Genomic DNA, 14,100 nt, shown 5'->3' on the forward strand with positions numbered 1-14,100 from the left:
ATTGAATGGGGCTTTAGTTGTCTCAAACACTCTGGCAAACAGGTCATTCCTTTCTCCCCTTACATATGAGGACGCTGAAGTCAAGTGAGGTTATAAGATATGTGGGTAGCAGGGTTCAATGTGAATACAAAGACCAGATACTTTCAAATATGCCACATTGCTGCTTGCTTATAAAATATTCTCATCTGGAACTCATAACTACTTTGTGAGAAGGCAGAGTAGGTATTTCCCCTCATTGTCCAAATCAGGAAGCAGATTCAGAGTATAGTTGATTTGTAGGTTAGATATCAAGGAGTAGTAGAGTGGACTTAAATTCTTTACCAGTAAGATCTGACCAAACTAAAAGCAAATAAGGCACAAAAAGAGAAAAAAAAAACAAACAGTCCTTAAAGAATGTATCGCTTCTAATATAATAAAATACTGTTTATCATAATTGCAATTAAATGCCAAAGTGGTCTTTAATTCCTGAAGCACAAGAGCCTCCCAGATTTCTCCCCACTCGACTCCTTCCCAGTTTCTGTCACAAATTCTTATAGGACAATATGTTGACCCACATTAATATATATCAAAAGTACCTTTTCATCTTTCAACTGCTTATTGGTACTAATAACTGGTAGTAAAGCAACATTTTAAAAATCAGTTAAATTAACATTATATGGTGTTTTTATCCCTGCACTCATCTATAAAAGTTATCACAGTTGATACTATGAAGACCATAGTATAATTGTAGCAAAATATTTCCTTTTAAAAATAGCCTTTTAGGGTGAGCTCAGTTGGTTAAGCATCCAACTTTGACTCAGGTCATGATCTCATGGTTTGTGATTTCAGCCCCATGTCAGACTCTCTGCTGTCACTGCAGAGCCTGCTTTGGATACTCTGTCTCCCTCGCTTTCTGCCCCTCCCCGGCTCACTCTTTCTCTTTTAAAAAACAGTCTTTTAGGGGCATCTGAGTAGCTCAGTTGGTTGGGCGTCTGACTTTGCCTCAGGTCATGATCTCACTGTTCTCATGAGTTTAGAGTTTGAGCCCCGAGTCAGGCTCTGTGCTGACAGCTCAGAGCCTGGAGCCTACCTCAGATTCTGTGTCTCCCTCTCTCTCTGCCCCTTCCCTGCTTGCACTCTGTCTCTGTCTCTCTCTCAAAAACACTAAAAAAAAGTTTTTTTTTAAATAGCGCTTTAACTTGATGACAGGTAGAAAAGATTTCCTTGCCACTCACTCTTGGATTTTATAAATTTAGGTATATATTTGCTGCAGCACAAGGATGAAAGCTATAATACTATAAAGGTAATGGCAAACCACCAATAAACTCCGGCTTGATCCTTCATGGTTGGCATGTGCTGAGACACCCAACTGTCTTATGTGCCATAAAAAGTAATAATCTGGATAACCATCATTTTGTCTTTTACTGACCTGAACTAAATTCAGTATTTCTATCTTCTATGTAGCTTTATGGTGATGGAGGGAAATAAAGTAATCAATCAGTACTCTCTAGACACAAATATAATAAAACAAAATTGGCTGGGTTCTGTGTATACATAATGAGCCCATCACAGATCCAGCTGATTCTGCTGCAGAACCAATCAGATTTTATAGATGGTATATTAGCTGGAACAGTGAAAGCTGGGTAAGGAAAGGGTAGTAAAGGGCAATGTAAGCAACAGAGAAAAACGTGAAGCACTGTTTCTCAGCTGCTTGTAATTAGAAATAGTTAATCAATACAAATGTTACACCAGTTCACCATTATAAAGAAACTCCCTGGCTTGCCCTACAACTAGACCTTAAAAAGAAGCCACCAATTCATTCTATTATTCTCTAATTCATTCAATCTGTAATTCAGTTCCAGCAAAAAGCAAAATGAGTTATGTAAGTGAGTCAAATGGCAAGCAGTGGAGACCAGTGGAGGCTAGAATTATTCTTAACAACATTGTTAGGAGGCAGTTCAGAACAGTCCTCCCCAACTCCCCATCTCTGTGGGGCAGTGGGGTAGGACAAATTGGTTCAGGCCCTTCCAAAGCACCATGCTGAATCTGTCCACCAATTCTAAACAACTATGGAGCAGGAGAATTGGGTATTTCTTCTTTCTACTTATCAGAGAAATATCGCCCCAAAGACAGGTATATATTAAGTAAAAGTGAACCAACCAGACTCAAGTCTAAATTTCCTCATCTACTTTCCATACTATAGCCAAAGTAACCTCCCAAAATCTAATTCTTAACCATCTTACTTTTACTTAAAACTTGTTCTCGGTCACCTACAAGAACTATAAAATCCAAGATCTTTACAATGGAAACCAGTGTTTCTAACAATCTAGTAGTTCTTGCTACCTTTCCAGCCTTACCTTCCTCTCAACCTCTCTTCCTATTTCACACTTTTTCTGTCATAAGAGCTAAAACACGCTACATCAAAGGAAGCAAAATGAGTATTATTGCCATATTTCCCAAATGAAAAGGACTATGGAAGATACTGCAGATAATACAAGTGTGAGTGGAGTTAAATTTTTTTCCCTTCTTCATTTAGCCTTCAGTTAACTCTCTTAGCTCTGTTCCCTGGTGATCTGATAAACACAGGTATGCCAACTATGTCACTAGGCAACACTGCTTATAGTAAAAATGATGAGTAAATTTGCACCTGAACTCAGAAGAACTACAAATAAACTATAAATACCTCACAGGTAGCCATAGCTTTGACCTCCTTGAGTGTGACAGCTCTTGTAATTGGCGTATCCCTCATGGGGACCCTGGAAACTAAGTCTATGGAGTGGTGTGGCACATCGTTTCCTGTGAGACCCGAGATGTTTAAAACCAAGACAACCACCTACGTCCACCTGTTGAGAGCTTTCTCTCCTTCAGTTTGCACTTGGAGCAGGGACTCCCAGATGGCTACGGGAACTGCTTACATGGACTGCTGTGAGGATCACAACCACGGGTGAGGAACACTGGATGCTGTCTTGCTTGAAAGCTGTGGTTCCTGTCTGATGTCCTTCTAAGTAAACACACCTATGGTAGATTTCTGACTGTTCAGCTGAACCTAAAAAGACCCATACATTTGCACGGCAGTAAAAGGACGTCTCAGAATGACACTGCAGATGTTTTATAATCGGTACCCCAGCCCCTCCCCTCTGTCTGTTCTTTTAGACTAACATATATCCCTGACAAATAAAATACACACCTTGTACTCACCTTTCTTTGTTGTTATTCCTTTTCTGGGGAGCCCATCTTCCAGGTAACATATCCTACCTCCCCATAGTCCATTCCTTCAGCCATCTGCTGAGGTGAAGCTATGGACATTTGCAACCAGAAAGAAAGGAGATATTGCATAGGTAAAGAATGCAAGGAAACTTTGCTGAAAGGCTAACTGTATACACAGAAAAAGAATGGAAATTTATTAAGAATAAAAAATAGGTGAAATTGGTGGAGAGATATGGCAATAGCATGTTAAAGTGTAAAATGTCCAGATAGAGTGTCTAGACCAATTGAAGAAAAGAGCAGAGTCAGGCAGTTTATCAAATGCGCCCTTCCTTCTGCATTATTAGCCATAGGGAGAAGCCAGGGAGCCCTGGATCAGCATCAAAGGCAGGGGACTTTAAGAGTTAGGCAATTTGGTAATCTGTAACTTGGGAGAGGGAGAAGGGGTGGAGGGAAGGATAACAAAGGAGATGGTTTACCAGTAGTTCAGGGAGGGAATAGTGTTGCTACAAGTCAGCTCCACCTCTATCTTCTTAACCTGATTATCCTAATCAGCCTGTCCCCGTGGAATCTGTAAGCTGATTGTTAATTGTATAGCAGAATTTTCAATGGCATTACAGCTTTCTTTAATCCCAAACTATTCAGATCTGTCTCCTCTATTACAGGTTGCCAAATACCCTAACTTGTTATACTTTAGGGCCAACTCCATTATTTCCAAACTCTGAGAGTGGTTAACTTGAAAACTAACCAACATGTGGCACTTATAAAAAAATTTAGTTCTTCTAGACTTGCTAAGGGCTCTAGTTAGTCTCCTTTCAGTGTATGAATTCTTAGGTTAAAACACCCAGTATTCAAAAGCAAAATAAAGAAAACCAGTCAACAGAACGAGGAATGAAGTATACGTGCAGAGACACTAGCAAGGTATCCTGGAGACCTGGAGGGGAAACAGCCCCAGCTCCTAACTTGCTGTTGTTGATGTCAGTTGCCTCTGAGACTGCTGCACTCCCGGCTCTTGGACTCTGTGACATAAAGCTATATCCTTCTTTTAACAAAATACTGTTTCTGCTCAAGCTATTTTGTCGCCAAAAATTCCCTAAAACCAAAAACAGTGGTTGGGGCAAAGTATACAGAATCAGGTTTTATCATATGGAAAGATTCTACTGATGAATCTATTCATGAGAAGGAGAGAGAGAACTCAATTAGTACTATTTTATTTGGGATTGTAAATTTCCCATTCATCTTTTTATTCTCATAGGAGCTAACATAGTGCCTTATACACACCACATTTAACACATTTAAATATTTTTTGAATGAACATATAATTAAAAAAGAATGAATCTACTTGGTCAAAATAGTATGTCTAATTATGGAGTTTTTCAAAAGCATTTCATTTCCAATTAATAAAAAATATTCTTTGCAATTCTCATTAGCATAATTCTATGATTAAACACACATGCTTTTACCCACACCAAAAAAAAAAAAATGCTGTTTTCTATGCTCTAAATGCTGAAAAGCATATTTTGGATTTCATTTCTCTGGATTTTATGTTAACTCATGGGACTATAAAGCCTGCATAGTGCAGTCATTAAGACTGTCTGCAGAATATTCCAGTTCTCCTCCTGCTGGGCACATGATAGAATTGCATTTCTCAACCTCCTTGAAGTTGGGTGTAGCCACATGACTTGTTGGGCCAATAAAATGGCAGCAGAAGTTATATGTGTCACTTCCAGGTAGAAGCCTTCAAGAGCCAATGTGCAATTCATCACCTCCTTTTCCCTGCCCTAGCAATTGTGGAAGCATGTGTTGGGATGGAGCCTCTGATAAACTGGGGCTCCAAATGACCACCTGTAACAGAGTTCTGCTGACCCTAATTGGATATGCCCTGTGACTAAGAAACAAACCTTTTTCTAAACCAGGAAGATGTGAGGGTCTTTTGTTACAACAGCAAAATTTACCTGATATATTCACCAGACACCTCTCTCAAAAGTGGAATGAAAGCAATGAATAGCTCCAGCCTTCAATCCATCTTCAGAATAGTAACATTTTGTATAGCATTGCATCATTTATAGAATACTTTCTTATAGAAGTGCACCTCATTATCCAAACTCTCAAAATCCAAACACAGGAACTGAATGAAGTCAGATACATTTTTGGGCCAATCCCTCATTCTCTAAACCCTCACTACCTGCTATCTGAAATTCAGGAACCAGATACATTTAGATGAGGTGATACTCCTTGCCTTTCAAACTCTTGCCACCTGAACTCAGAAATGGAAAAAATTTAGCCAGTAAAGGATTCTTGATACATTATTTTATTTGTACCCTTAAAACTGTTTTTCGGGGCGCCTGGGTGGCGCAGTCGGTTGAGCGTCCGACTTCAGCCAGGTCACGATCTCGCGGTCAGTGAGTTCGAGCCCCGCGTCGGGCTCTGGGCTGATGGCTCAGAGCCTGGAGCCTGTTTCCGATTCTGTGTCTCCCTCTCTCTCTGCCCCTCCCCTGTTCATGCTCTGTTTCTCTCTCTGTCCCAAAAATAAATAAAAAACGTTGAAAAAAAAAAAAACAAAAAAAAAAACTGTTTTTCTATTACATTACCTATGAGACCCTCAACATCTATTGAATGAACTGTGTGCTGTCATCATTCTAATTTTACAAACAAGGGAAAAGAGTCAGGGAGGTTCATAAACTTGCTGGGAATAACCTAACACTTTAGTGGCACAATCCCAGACTTTCTGGCTTCAAATCCCTTGCTCTTTTCACTAGGTACCAAGCTTCCTAAGGTCTCTTACAGCTGTAAAATTCCAAGATTTGATACTAAACTAACAGTATCAAAAGTGTTTGTGATTTTAAAAACATGTCAATGGCATATTTACAGCCAAGAATAATTAAAGTCATTCTTTAAGCAATTCTACTTGCCTGAACCTAGTCTAATTCAGTATCCTGAAGCACAGGACAGGAAGAAATCCTACAGATCATTACTTGCAGAACTATGAGGCACTAGGAAAGAATTTAGGGGGAATTAGACCTTTCCTTTGACAGATAGTATATTTAAAATGCTGACTTAAAAAAAAATGCTTTTAGATGATCTTCACTTTGGTTCTTACCAAATTGGCTAACCTCAAACTCTTTGCTCTCCCAATTTTTATAAAACCTCTGTTTTAAGAAATACTCCTGAAGAATTGCCTGTCTGTCCATTTCTATAGGTTCAGTGGTTCTCAACAGTCAAATGAATTTGGAAAAGGTCACAAAATATATTCCCCTTTAAAAGGGTTATCTTTAACATTAGCCAAGAAGTTGAGTAAAAAACTGTTGAAATTTGACTAACGCAGCGATTTCAAAGTTATTTCACTTCAGACTCTTATTTCAAAGAAATAAACTACTGATTTCTCATTTCCTGGAACAGAGTTTGGGAAATACTGTTCTAGGTAATTCTAAGTGTTATGAATGGTTCAAGTTAAGCCTTTAGGGAACTTATCTTTAGAGTTTTATTACTGTCCTTCATTGAAGAACACTAAGATTCATTATTTTTGCGTAGGAATATTTTAAAGATGCTGCCAACCTTACCATGCCATCTCCCTTTTTATTAGGGCCCATGAGAGAATGTTTCTTCTGAGGCCTCATCACCAGAAAATATCCTGCTTAGGCAGAACTGATCTGTTTTTATCTTGTAATTAGAAACACACTGAAACTTACTGTCCCCCTCCCCCTGCCTTTTTTTTTTTTTTTTTTTTTTTTTTTTTTGCTAGCTACTATGAAGACCAGAGCCAAAACTGTGACTCACTTTTAGTACAGGATCTTACAGTATGCACTTGGTATTATCTTTTTCTTGACTTGGTATTATTTTTCTTGCTCTGCCTCAATTTTCTCATTTAGTTTTGTTTTATCCTTTTGTACCACATGGAGACTAAGGGGCTTCAAATCATTTTTGGAACTCTATATTGTATATATTAAGTCCTGCCTTACTAGTTTCATGTTGATTTTTCCCTACCTGCCCCATTACCTGAAAATATCAGTGTATTCACCTTTGTGTAAAAGTATTCATAGTGATGACAAACCGATAGAACATACACATTCACTATACAGGCAAATCCGCAAATGCTTAAAACCTGAAAAAAGAGTTAGTATTGCTCTTTTAGCGGTCTAATAATCAAAACGACTCATTAAACTGTTTTCTAAACGGAAGGGGAATTACCATTTATTGGGTACCAGTAACTGCTAGGCACTTAATATACAACCGTTTCACTTCAGTGTATTTGCATATACACTGTCTCTGAAAGGACAAATTAGAAACTGGTAAAATTGGTGGGCTGCGGGGCGGGGGGAGGGGGCGGGGAGAGAATTTGTACAGATCCCTCTTGTACCTTGTGAATTTTGTGAATACATCAACTATTCCAAAATGTTTTTTTAAAAAATCAAATGTGACTTTAGTAAAGGCGGCAGTAAGGCTTTACTCTCTGCTACCGCAAACTTTTTTCCTCGTCAGCTTTGGATCCCCGAGTATGTCAGTGAAATGCCCAACGGAGTTTCCAGGAGGCACGCCAGCTTTTACTGAAATAAAGTCCCTTTCTGATTCTCCACGCTCCGGGATGAGGCAATTACTTAAAATGAAAACTGAGATTGTGATAGCCTGCGGATAACAGTGAAAAAAAAAAAAAAATCCGAAATGGTTTCCAGTTGGTTTTATTAGTGGAAGAGTGCCGGGAAGAAGCCGCGCAGTCCTGCCTGGGCCGGCGGGCCGGCCGCACCACCGCGTGCAGAACTTCGCCCAAGTCAGAGCGCGGCCCACTCGCAGCTCCGGGCCCCCCCGCTGCGCGGCGGGGAGGCCGGGCCGGGGTTCGAGCCCCGGGCGCGGCTGGGGCAGAGCCCCGCTCGGCCCACCCCTCCGCTCGGAGGTGGCCCGGAGGGCCCCGCGGGACCCCGGCCACCACGGCCCGGAGGGAGGGTCGCGTGGGGGCGGGAAGCGGGCCTCCATGCGCGACCAACCCGCCGCGGCCCCCTCCCCGACGCCGAGCAGGAAGGAGCACTTACCGCGTCGGGCTCCGGAGGCGGCCGGGGGTCACGGCGGGGCGAGGCAGCCAGGAGTGAGGCAGGGGGCAGGCGGGGAGCGGGGGGCAGCGGGCCGGGGAAAGGGATGCTCGGCCCCACGGGCGTCCCCAACCCCTCCCCGGCAGCCTCACCCCCGGTGCCGGCCGGCCCGGAGCCGGCCACTCCCCCTCCGTCAGGCTGCACTAGGCCGAGGAGGCACGAACTCGTCGGGCAGCCCTGGAGGGGGCGGGCGAGCGGGCTGGCGAGCGAGCGGGTGAGCGGGCTGGGGTCGGACCGGCTCGCCAGTCAGACCCTGCGCGGCGCGAGCGGCCTGCCAGCCCCGCCCCCTGCCGCCAGGCCCCGCCCCCTCCGCGCGGGGCCGCGAGCCCTGGGGGACAGCCGCCGCCGCCGCCGCGGGCTTGGCGGTTTCTCTTTCCCTCCACCCCCAGCGCGGCGCGCGCGGACGGCTTGGGCCGAGGAGGGAGGAGGTGGAAGGAGGTGGAGGGAGAGGGAGACCGAGGAGGATGCGAAGGAAGGGCGAGGCGCGGGCTCTGGCGACAGGAGCTCTTGGGGGAGGGGAGCGATGGGGGAAGGGGCGGAGGAGGGACGCCGGGCTGGGCGGGGCTCTGGGGGAGTGGGCGGGGCGCGACGGACCTGACAAAAAATTCCGGTTGTTCCCGCCCCTTGAAGCTGGGATGAGGGGAATTCCTGGGGCTGGAAGTTTAGGAAGTAAGGCCCCTCTTCAGAGCAAGAAGAGAGCGGGCCTGTGGATTTTGATTCCTTGGAGAACAGGACTGTATTGTCCTAGAGTTTTGGGGGAACTCACCAAGAGTCGCCTCTCGTCTCCATGTCCTGTAACTCTTCCCTTTGCAACAACCTGATAATTATTGTGCCCCAGGCAGTGGGTTTGTGGCACAGCAATTATGATCCTCAACTCTGTCACCGTAATCCTTGTTTTCCAACGGTGGGATAATAGGAATTCAACAAAAGTAGGTTTTTTATTCATACCTGTAGGCAACGTATGTTAAGCAACAACTATACGCTAGGTGATGAGAATACCAAGAACTAATTTATTCGGCGCCTATATGCCAAACACAAATCTAAAGGACTTTGCATATATCAGCTCATAATCAGTCGGACGAAACAGCTAAGGTCTCTGTTCTCCGTGGAGTTCTTGGGGGAATAAAGGAGGGAGGGAGTTTTCTTCTCTTGTCTCAGACGTGTAAAAGAAATGCTCACCTGCTTTTAGTTCTCAAAGTAATGCACATGTTCATTATTTGCAGATTCAGTGTTTGCTACTTTGAGCTAGCTATATGCCGGCCTGAGGACTGAATGCGTTCATGTGTTATTTCTCCCCCACAAAATGACATTTCCTTAGGAGGTCTTCAGTATATCTCCACAATAAAAATCCAGTGCAAGCAAGTGGCCCAGAAAACTGATGGATCAAATCATTAGCAGGACAACATAGCCCTAATATGATAGCGCCTGGGATGGCTGGCTGATTTATTTTGTACCCTCCCTCTTGGGGAAATGGTTAAGGAAAAGCACCATAGTGTAAAACAATGAAGCATTGACATGGACTGTTAGTTCAAAAGGAAGCGGATGGGCCTATTTAAAACTGTTACAGTCAGGAAAGGTACATCACAAAAGCTACCAGTGAGGGCTCCAATCACAAAGCTCAGGAGATACATATATATATATATATATATATATATATATATATATATATATATAATCAGAGCCATGTGTTTGTGACTTCCACCCCTTCCCATCCCTTTGCAACCATACCCACATGCACAAACAAAAATTATTTCAGTAGTATTGTGTTTGTTTTATTTGAGAGAGAGAGAAGTTGCGCAAGCATGCACGCATGAGCGAGCAGGGGAGAGGGATAGAGCGAGAGGGAAAGAGAGAATCTTAAGCAGGCTCCACACCCATAACCAAGATGGATGCTGAACTCCATCCCATAACCCTGGGATCATGACCTGAGCCAAGATCAAGAGTTGGATGCTCAACCAACTGAGCCACCCAGGCACCCAAGTAGCATTGTTTTTAAGTACACAAGTTGTGTAAACTTTTGGCCTGAATTTTTGGGATTTGGTACTATTTTTCAGCCCCCATTTGATTTTTTTTCAGTGTTAACATTTGTGCAAGTAACAGCAAATGACATTCTTCTCATAGTTTTTTTTTTTTCCCCTCTCATTTGTTGTTCAGTTTTGGAATTTTATTTATTTTTTTTTTAATTTTTTTTTTAACGTTTATTTATTTTTGACACAGAGAGAGACAGAGCATGAACGAGGAAGGGTCAGAGAGAGGGAGACACAGAATCTGAAACAGGCTCCAGGCTCTGAGCTGTCAGCACAGAGCCCGATGCGGGGCTCGAACTCACGGACCGCGAGACCATGACCTGAGCCGAAGTCGGCCGCTTAACCGACTGAGCCACCCAGGCACCCCGGTTTTGGAATTTTAATTCAGTCTTTCTCATTTGGGTTTATAGTGAGAAAGACTAGAAAAGCATTGCAATCAAATCACATTGCAATTGCGGTAAAAATTAATCCTAATTCAAGACATAGGAATTCCCATAAATCCTTTCCTTTTTTTCATGTCAAATATATTTTTTCATCTCAAAATCTATTCTCTTTGATTTACTCACCTGTATTTTCAGTTTATCTGGTCTACCACTCCAGTAAAAGCAAATTAAATAAAACATTCCTCATGGTTTCGCACCCTGCTGCTGGCCTCAGCTCCTACCTTGCTTGTTCTCAGGCTGTTCCCCACACTGGACTCCTTCTCTTCTGCCAACACATCAAGCACTTGCCAGTGAAGCTTTTACATGTCCTTTTGTCTGGATGGCTTTTAGCTAATCACGTGACTGTCTCCCTTTTCCTTCATGTCACTTTTCCTGACTACCCTATGTAAACCTGCAAACTGTGCCTCCCCCCTCTCTCTAGCTCCTCATTTCTCAGCACTTCGTACACGTGACATATATCTCTATTCCCACTAGAATGTGAACTCTGTGAGAACAGAATCTTGTCTGTTTGGTTTAATGTACGTCTCCAGTGTCTCTTACTTATGGAGTCTGTCACATAGTAGATACTCAGCAATTTTTTTTTCATTAATATCTATTCATCATTTATTCTGGGTTTGTTCAATTAGCAGATAGCTGTTACTCCTCAGTAAATATTTTTGAATGAATGAATGAATGACTTCAGGTGAGAAAGATAGTGTGTATTCCTTTTTGTAATGGTCAAAGGACTTTCATGCAATTTGCCTTACAACTGACTCATAGGACTTAGATGTATTAATAAGGTCTAAAATAAATAAGTATCACCCTAGTTAAAATTAGTATTTGAAATAGCTGTTTTTAATCTCCTATTCTGGCAATATACTAAGGAACAGGATTTGAAAAACCATTCACAGCTAAGAACTTATGCTGAGATTTTACATGGCCCATAAATGGGTCTATGGTATCAGAGAATAATGATGGATTAATAAATCCTGTCAAAGTCTTAATATTTTTCCGTGAGATTAAATAATATAGCACTGATCAGAAGTGGAATAATTGGACCTAAAATTTGATTAATGATAACTTGATAGATGGTATTAATACTCCTTTGTCAGTGCTGTAATAATTTTAATTGATAATCATGATGGTGAAGTTAACACTGTCTTAATTTGGTCAAAGCATAGTACTGATAGGGACGTTTGGGTGCCTGAGTCGGTTAAGGGTCTGACTTCAGCTCAGATCATGATCTCACAGTTCCATTCGTGAGTTGGAGCCTTGCGTCAGCTCTGAGCCGATGGTACAGGGCCTGCTTGGGATTCTCCCTCTCTCTTCTTTCTCTGCCCCTTCCCTACTTGAGCTTTCTCTCTCAAAATAAATAAAAACTTTAAAATAAAAGTTTAGTACTGATAGCAAACAGAACTTATCCTAGTGTGTAGACACTTTTAATAAAGAAATGATGTGACTTTTCATTCTCTGCCCTGATTACCAGTTTGGGTGAGTGGGTGGGGGGATTAAAGTCTTAAATATCATTATATACAGTATCTGTGTTCAAAATCTGGATCCTGGTAATGAGATGTCTTTTAGAGGATTTAGAATTTTTTCAGCAGTACTGCTGCTATCCATGTTTTGGCATGAAACAGCTTCCTATTAAAATACAGAGCTTATTTATTTTTTTAAGTTATTTATTTTGAGAGAAGGGAGGGGCAGAGAGAGACAGGGAGACAGAGAATCCCAAGTAGGGTCTGCCAGCACTGAGCCTGATGCGAGGCTCAAACTCATGAACTTCAAGATCATGACCTGAGCAAAATATGGAGCTTTATTATTATTATTATCATTATTATTATTTTTGGGAGATAGAGAGGCCGCAAATGAGCAAGGGGCAGAGAGAGAGAGAGGGAGAGAGGGAGAGAAGCGGGGCTTACCCAAAGTGGGGCTCATGCTCCTCCGATATGGGACTTGAACTTGCAAACTGTGAGATCATGAACTGAGCCCAAGTCAGATGCTTAATGGCTGAGCCACCCAGGTGCCCAAAATACAGAGCTTCAAAAGGCAGAAGCAGATCATACCCCTGGAAGGAGAATCTCCATGTTGACAGAGACAGGTGGCCAAGTAAACCCAACTCAAACTTTGTCCTCTTGAAGTTCACTTCAAATTTTTACTCTGATTTCTCTTGACTTCCCAGAGTAATTTAATACCCTTTTAACTTGGTTCAAATTCAAAAAAGGCGGGGGCAGGGAACAAAAGAAAGAAAAGAGGGGAAAAAAGCTTCCTTGGCTTCTTTTACCACAACCAAACCCATCTAGAATTTTCACAATGAACTTTACTAAAATCTAAAGGAGAATAAAAATGAAATTGTTATGGAAAATGTAAACAACATATATAACTCCACTCATTATCAAGTGACTCTTTCACAGTTTGCATTCCTCTAAGAACATCTGTTCCCAAAAGGCAGGTGTAAATTTGCAGACAATCTCTGTAGTTTCCTCCCCTCTTGGCTCCCTTTCTTTCTCCACATGGTAGGTCACTTTTCTGTCTTTTGCATGGGAGCCATCAAGCCTGTCCCAATTACAGCCAAGGCTAAAAGCCTCACATATACTGTTCAATTCCTACCTGTGGCTCAGAAGGATACAGCATGGTCCCAGTTCAATCACAAAACTTGGGGGCTGACACCACCTATAAGCTCCTTCTTCAGGTGGGACTCTTCTTACACACAGAGGGAAGGTCACTCCAGCCCCCTGTCAGGCCACCTCCCTCCATTCCCCAGAACTGCTCTCACAGTGCTGGGGACATGGGGAAGGAATGTGCATTCTCTCATGCACATATTTCCATCCACCCATACGTAAGTAGTCCTCCTACAATCAATCAGGCCACATTCTCTGACTGGAAAAAAGGTTTTTGTAAAACAACTTTAAACACTTCCTGCCAGTCCCCTCAACCTAAAACACAAACCTGATTCTGTTCATTCCCTGGTATCCTACTTAAAACAGTTTAGTGACCTTTCATTGTCTTTGAGGTAAAGGTCAAATATCTTTGCATGTTTGTAACATCCTTCATAATTTAACCCTTGTCTCCCCAGGCCTATACCCATTGCAGTGTCCAGCATGTATCATTTCTCCCACAATTATATCTTTAAATATGTTTCCTCCGTCTGGACTTCCCTGCCTTTCCAATTCCTGCTTGCCTAACTCCCTTAAGACTCAACTCAAGGGTCACCTCTTTATCCCGATGCCTCCAGGCTGAGTGTGTTCTACCTCTGAAAACACGTAATACTGCAGGGGAGGAAAAGTAATTTTCCCTCTACCCTTCTAAGGTTCTTGGCTGAGATACTCTCTGTAATAAAAGACAGATTAATAGGAGAAAAACAAAAGTTTAGTAATATATATACCTTCT

The 14,100-nt window shown here is 42.4% G+C and overlaps 1 protein-coding gene across 10 annotated transcripts in view; it reads right to left on the minus strand.

Annotated features, from left to right (window-relative positions):
• KLHL5 (kelch like family member 5) overlaps nt 1-13,345 on the minus strand; it is a 98,817-nt gene extending 85,472 nt beyond the window's left edge. For 4 of the 10 annotated variants that reach the window (XM_045475004.1, XM_045475006.1, XM_045475003.1 and 1 more), the window contains exon 1: nt 3,178-3,275. Coding sequence is in view for 2 of the 10 variants with exons in the window: in XM_045475007.1 (XP_045330963.1) it covers nt 3,178-3,227 (50 nt within the window). In the remaining 8 variants the exon portion in view is untranslated. Of the gene's footprint in view, nt 1-3,166; nt 3,276-8,207; nt 8,739-10,955; nt 10,978-13,320 lie in introns of those variants that run through there. The other 6 variants (XM_045475007.1, XM_045475008.1, XM_045475011.1 and 3 more) reach the window with 6 other exon arrangements.
• Nucleotides 13,346-14,100: the final 755 nt, after the last annotated feature.

Source organism: Leopardus geoffroyi, chromosome B1 (assembly GCF_018350155.1).
Source record: "Leopardus geoffroyi isolate Oge1 chromosome B1, O.geoffroyi_Oge1_pat1.0, whole genome shotgun sequence".
Taxonomy (NCBI): Eukaryota; Metazoa; Chordata; class Mammalia; order Carnivora; family Felidae; genus Leopardus; species Leopardus geoffroyi.